This window comes from Raphanus sativus, unplaced genomic scaffold (assembly GCF_000801105.2).
Source record: "Raphanus sativus cultivar WK10039 unplaced genomic scaffold, ASM80110v3 Scaffold4511, whole genome shotgun sequence".
Classification (NCBI taxonomy): domain Eukaryota; kingdom Viridiplantae; phylum Streptophyta; class Magnoliopsida; order Brassicales; family Brassicaceae; genus Raphanus; species Raphanus sativus.
The window spans coordinates 1-6,855 of NW_026619813.1; the positions used below are offsets into that span (position 1 = coordinate 1).

Sequence of the window (6,855 nt, forward strand, 5' to 3'; positions counted from 1 at the left end):
TTTTAACACCTATGTTATTCATTTTAGAAGAAAAGAAGAAAGAAAAAACACTTAATTCAGATTCTGCCTGAAATTAAAGAAATCTTGTAATTTATGCAGTTGTGTTCATAACCTCGCTCTCAAACCAGAAGATGATGGTTTTTTATTTATAAACTAGAATTACAAATATAAATGAAAAAAAAAAAAGTTGTGGTAAATATTCCAAAAGAGAAATAAAAGAAAATTATATTGCAGGAGGTGGTTTAGCTGCGAATCCAAGAAGGCTCCAAACCAAATAGCTTATCGCCTCGGTTTTGAGCAGGTGATGATGATGTTCGGGGTGGTGGTGCATGTACCGTTATCGGAAGAACCCATTCGCTTTTTTCTTTTTCCGGGACTAACAACGGATGTTCATACCTGTGGTATTCAAACACAACCAAAAAGAAACTGACTTCAATAAAACTTGACAAACTCGGACAGAGAATGAAGCCTTTTGCAGGATTAATACCTGCTCAAGTCCACATCCTTTGGGGTGATTAGGAACTCAAACCGAAGAATCCATTGCACAGAAACACGGGGTGTAGTAAACGACATTGGACCATCCGTGGGAATCGAGAAAAGAAAGCTGGTCTGAATAAGGTCTGCCACCACTTCATGGTGATCGCTTTGAACCTGTTTAGAGAAGACAACATTATGCAATGTAGTAACAAAGATCTCCTTTGCAGAGATAAACTCTGCTGTATTTTGTACCTTAGTATGCGTTGGAGAACTTCTCCTCGACGGATGAACAAATTTCCTGTTTATTGTCTCTGAAGTTTCTAGTGTAACCGAGACCTGAATTCGGTTATCGACAATCAAAAATCAACATATAGCCTCAACTTCTGAATTATGCACCAGAAACTATGTAATATTTTATGGACTTTTTACCTCAAGACATCTTCTAGCTCCTTCATGGAAGAAAGTAAGTGTTCCACCAATCTACAAACAATTTTTACCACTGGAAGTAAGTAAAGCAGGAAATGATATGAAAGAATGTGAAATGACATGGAACTGCCCATTACGTTATCGCTGAAGTAATAAGTAGAGTCTGCATTCTTTGGGGAAAATCTAAGAAGAACTTGGTCATCCATTCTGATGTTGTAAGATCTTCCTCGTGTGAATCTTTCTGCTGCAAGAAAATGATTGCACAAGATAAGTTGCTATTTGCAGAATCAACAGACAAACGAAGACTACAATATTCAAACTTCGACAAGGTTGAGAGAGTAGATAGCTCACATGGAATTGGTTCTCCAGCTCCAGCTTCAGGTGAGTTTGATGCTCCTGGGCCATTTGTCTGCTTGGGCTGTTGGCTTGGAATCCCGGAATTTGATGATTTACCAGGAGATAAGCCATCTAGTAGGAAAAAGATGGAAGCATTCTTTAGTAATCCTCTCCTTTCTCACCATTACACAGAGCTAAAAATATTTTTAGTATTGTTTGAAATCAGCCTTCTACTGAAGACAGAAACACTTGTGTTAGTGAAGTAAGCCTTTCACTACTTCTTCGGGGCACAACAGAGGGGTTACATGAAGTGGTGACATTCTCAGTGACCCAACAAAAATAATTGCGGTTTCAGGCAATTACATGCACATTAACACTTACCAGGTCCAGAGTCGTAAGACACCACAGCAGCTGATAACTGAGAGACCATTTCTTTTGGAGATGATCCAACACCTTCAATATATGACGTGGCATTCATAGATAATCTTGGTCCAGAATTCAAGGACACTGAACTACCAAAAGCTCTGTTTAGATTTCCTTTGTTGGGATAGGATGAAACAGAGGAGATCTCGTCGCGTGAACTGTCATACCCATCCTCGCCATTATCATATGCATCGTTTGCTCTAGTCTGCATTAAATGCATTTCGTTAAGTGTTGTTATGTTAACCCGCATACAAATGATACCAATAGGTATACAAAAAGCTGTGTAAGGAGTAGTAGAGAAGATAAACAGTAATATTGTAAAGCTGTGAACATGTCATACCCATTCTGAATCTCCATCCATCCCTTTCCAGTATATTTCTGTCTGGATGGTACTGGTTGGAACAATCCCTGAAAGAAAACGTAAGGGTCTCATCAGGTTGCACAGGTAATGCCGTCCAAAACATAAGGGAAAAGATTGCTACATTCTGTAATTTGTTGTCTTATGAATAAACATGTTTGAAGCCTAAACTAAAATTCCCAATCAGAAGCTCGAGAACAAAGCTTACCATCGGTGTGACTTTCCTCTAAAAGCAATCCGTTGTTCTTCTGAATTGCCCATACTTGAATTGGGACTCGAGTCTCCTGTTGACAGACATCAAACAGGACCACGGGTCAATATTATGCCAAATTCGATCAGAGAAGTCTAATTACAAAAAGGGGAAATAATTATATTCAGAAAAACAAGAATCCTGACACCAACGCATCCACTTATTCTATCAAGCATCATGACGTATAACGGCATGTAAATTGAATTTCATTGAGACATATAATCACTCGTACACCCACTCCAGAAACATGGCATCCAATTTTTGGGACAAAATTTTATTAAGATGCCAAATCAAGAAAAGCGACAATCCTACTTGATTAAAAGGATATTTCAATTCGTTGACCGAACTACTAAACTCACACCAGTGACAAATCGGCATCAAGCAGAAACCCTACTTATACACTAACCTATGTTTTATACCTCATGTGACATCGATTTTTTATTCCAAGAACATCTACACTAACATATGCTTTATACCTCATGCTTCGACCTCCTACTTTGAACAGAAACCCTGTGGCATCGCCATTCCATGGTCACATAGAAACAACGAGTAGATAACTTAAGAATGTTGAATTACTCATACACAGTCGTTTGATAGTCTTGTCAATTAGGAATCAAGCAGGCTAGAAACCAAAGGACGCCTAGCTTAGCACTATACTAATTCCAATCTCAAACTCTCTTCTACAAAATCAAATCTTCACAAGAAAGCTACAAATGTTTGGGTCTACCCCAGTTTAGTTTTCTAACAAAGAACAATGTATTTTTCCTATAGCACCTAAGAGAACACGGAGAGTCAAGTAAACTAACCACTTCGATGAAGTCTTTTGTCGAGTCTTTGTAAAATTGACTGTTTTCCAATGCCATCAATCTTCCGCTTAGAGTGCTCTTGATATAGTAGTGGTAACGTAAAGTAGCACCCTTATATGAAGGTGGTATAATCTGTGGTAGTGCAGCTCTAACCATTACTGAACATGGAATTACAAACAAAGATGGCTGTGAGGTCAAAGATTGACATTGTGAACCTAGCCATCAACATCCAGCATTGTCTATGACTCTATGTTATTATTCATATATTATTACAGAAAGGAAGTAGGAAAGCATTACATGTCATCTTAGCACCAGGAGATAGGAGTTGATTAGAGATCAAGGATGGTGTTGAACTGTCTAGGAAGATGTGTTCACCTGAAAATCTCCAAAATAATTGCACGGTTAGCACATCACTACAAAGGTACACCTACGAGGCACAGAGCCTAGTAACATTTTGTTCCCTCAAACTTGTGAGGATCAAGAAAAATTCTTCACAACGAAGTACTTGATTTCTTATAATAAAAATGATGCAAGTCATGCAAGTACTGCACAGTATATAATTCTGGAGGAAAATAAGTTTCATAAATGCTATACAGGTGCAACGAACATCATTTCTTGAATGCAATATGCAATGTCTCTAGAGAAAACAAAATCATGAAGGCTGAAAGTCTAGGATGTTAAGGAAACACAAAGACAAAGAAAAATCACATAATTCATATGCTTAATTTGATGTCCGTTTCCCTTGGATATATACTTCTCATTTTTGCTTAACTATTTCACTATACTCCATAGTTATCCTTACAGGGTAGACCACATAAGTTAAATAGATACAAGTACTTTCCAGAGTGTAAATATGCGCGGGTGTGTGTATGTAAGAGTACACAGACAACACCCAGATACTCAAAACCATCAACAATGTAGAAAATATCCACAAACTGATATAACATATAATAACACTTTCAGTTTTTTTTTTTTTTTAAATCATTCAGTACCTCTACGTCCTTTGCTTCCTGGCGATTGCTTTAGAGTAGAAAACCACTGAACGTCAAGTTTCTCAACTCCCTTAACCTCAAAACTAAGCTTGTCAACCAAAACCGAGGGGCTATTCCCATGATCCGTTACAGGAGGAGAATAACCAACCTCAATCGTTACAAATATGAAATCTCCAGGCCTGTACACATCTTTATCCGTCTGCACACTCAGAGTTGGCTTAACCTTTGTTCCAGAAACACCAAAAGACTCATCGACTTCGTTGGAACTAGTGCCGATCCCCAAAAACGAAAACCTTGATGATAACATCGCTCTTCAAATGGCTGAGCGTTCCTTAAAAACAGATACAACTATTCACCCACAGAAACCCTGAGATCAAGTTAAAACAATCATAAGGCTCGCAATCCACAATGCAGAGCTGCCTAGAAATTAGGGTTTCTAAAGAAGACTTACACGTGACTTGAAGCAGGAAGAAAAAAAACGATTCCAAGTTTCCTCTATCCACCAATCGATTACTCAAGACAAAGCTCAGATCCGGAGAGAAGAGGACGCGAATCGCGTAGATCACAGAACCAATTGGTGAGATTTCATTCCGAAAGGAGGGAATTTATATCTCTCTCGTTCACGCTCAGATTCACAGAGACTGAGCTTCGACCTTCTTTGTGTTCCTGGCAGCAAACGAAACAGAGATATCAGCCCTCCGGAGATGAGAGTCCGGCGAGAGAATCTTTCCGACGCTAGGAACCAGAGAATGTGGAGGAAAGGAGCATCAAGGTTGAGATTTCTACAATAAACCGGGATGGATGATCGATCAATGTTCAGCTCCTGATCTGATTTATTTTCTCCTTTATTTCCCCCATTTTTTTAATTTTATTTTTATAAGACAATTTTCGACAAAAAAAAAAGTAAATAGAAATGACGTTTAAACGTACATACAGATTTTCGGTATAAGAACGAGAAATACAAATATATCTTCTTTATATATAAAAGAGGGTTTTAATCCCTCCTGGGGTGTCCACATCAGATGACAGCTCAACAATTCGAGCTCCGAGCGTTTGACACGTGTCATGTTAAATGAAACGGTGCGTTTTTATTGTGCTCCGTCTGGGCTTGCGTTTTTGGGCTTATTGCATGTATTGTTTGTGGCCCATCTAATACCTGACTATGCGTTTATGGTTGGTCCCGGCTGCAACCTTCGCTCTTCTTCTTCTCCTCGGCTCTTCGTCTCCTCGAAACTCAGACCCCCACCTCTGTAACGCATTCGTTTCCGTATTAAACCTTCCTTTCAATCTCAGTTAAGTCGACCCCCACATCTCCACTACGTCTCTTTACTTCACAACATCCGTCCTCTTCAGTTTCGTCGCGATTTTGAACCTATAAATAGGCATCTTCGTCTTTGTGGTTTCCACAGATTCATCGCTCCTCTCTACTCAAAAATCAAAGACACTCATACATGAACGATTGCCGCTTCCCAGATCTCTGTTTCCGGGATGAAGCAAGTATCGGAGGAGGAGCCTCACTTGAGATCAAAGAGAAGGAAGAATCTTCATCAATGCGTCAAAAGTCTCTGATCTAAGAAGAATTGCAGGTTTTTGACTCGATGTTTGTTTCTTAATGTTTTCTTGATTCTGTGTGTGTTCTCTGTTTAGATTGGGATTGTAACAAGTTTACAAGTTTTGATTGGGTCTGATTATCATCAACCATAACCACCTGTTCTGTTTTATTTATGTCTTTTTCAAAAGGTGGTTCACAGAAGAAAGGTGTATGCTTGGGTTCTCACTGATCATCTAACATTGCTGAATGGAGTTTTATCCTAGGCAAAAGTGGTACAATAAAAGATTTCACACAGCCTCCAAGGTATGTAAAGATTCTCTCTTTTTCTGTATGATTGTATAGCATTTTGCAATGCTAATCAGATTTGTGTAAAACATAAATGTTACTCTATCTGCAGGTGATAACGAAAGTATCAATAAGAAGATATGGGAAATCGCAAAGCATACAAAAAGCGGTGAAAACATTTCATCTCTCCAATTTAGAAGGGGATGTTCCTACATCTCTGTGTATATATTGATTAAACTTTTGGTAAAATCTTTTTTCGTGTCTTACGTTTCATCTGTGGTTACCTTTGACAGGTTGTCTCGGTCCAGTGTCTCCCATGTATGACATTCACTATCCCGTCAGCAACGACCATAATACTTGACAGGAAGAAGCTACGGAGGACAAAGACACTCTGATTAGCTTAGCTAAGCAAACATACTGGAACTTTGTGGGACAACTCAAGAAGCATTCTGTCATCACAGAATCCAGATTTGGGGTGTGCATACCCATGTGGATCAACACAATTCCTACATACGAGATTTTACTGGGAAAGGGAACTCCTTTTGATTTCAATAATGTTAGGACCATTCTTTTCTCTTCGATTGAGATAAAGTTCCTAAAATAGCTGATCTCACGAATCAGAAGATGATTGAAAGCTACCCTGTAAGAAACAAAAGATATCTATCTTATTAAAGTAGAAGTACTTTAAAGTTTTGTTTGGTAATAGGGATATGAGTCTTTAAAAAAATTAAATTTTGTTTGGTAACAAAGATAGTAGAGAATTTTGTCTTTTCCTTTTTTAAATGATAGATTTAAGTATTTAATGTCTTTTCCTTATTTAAATAATAGAATGAATCTTAACCAAAATAAATTTCTTTATAGATTTTTTGTTAACATTAAATATTTTTCAATATTTATTAATAATCTATCTTATTAAAGTAGAAGTACTTTAAAGTTTTGTTTGGTAATAG

General features: G+C 37.9%; 1 protein-coding gene and 1 long non-coding RNA gene across 3 annotated transcripts; one reads left to right on the forward strand and one right to left on the reverse strand.

Annotated features, from left to right (window-relative positions):
- Nucleotides 1-51: 51 nt before the first annotated feature.
- On the reverse strand, nt 52-4,944 carry LOC130507439 (uncharacterized). Its single transcript, XM_057002154.1, has 13 exons — nt 4,520-4,944; nt 4,069-4,435; nt 3,374-3,451; nt 3,077-3,234; nt 2,229-2,304; nt 2,003-2,070; nt 1,621-1,867; nt 1,255-1,371; nt 1,041-1,147; nt 907-957; nt 730-813; nt 488-651; nt 52-396 (listed from the first exon to the last, which is right to left on the reverse strand). Exons 2-13 carry the CDS (start codon nt 4,373-4,375, stop codon nt 243-245), a joined length of 1,611 nt encoding a protein of 536 aa, XP_056858134.1. The 5' UTR covers nt 4,376-4,435; nt 4,520-4,944; the 3' UTR covers nt 52-242.
- A 258-nt stretch (nt 4,945-5,202) lies between these two features.
- On the forward strand, nt 5,203-6,559 carry LOC130507438 (uncharacterized). Of its 2 annotated transcripts, XR_008942325.1 has the most exons (4): nt 5,203-5,360; nt 5,478-5,654; nt 5,809-5,923; nt 6,018-6,559. It is a non-coding gene; the product is annotated as an uncharacterized LOC130507438 (long non-coding RNA). The 2 variants fall into 2 exon arrangements; XR_008942324.1 differs by having other exon boundaries at nt 5,264-5,654.
- The last annotated feature ends 296 nt before the right edge of the window (nt 6,560-6,855 follow it).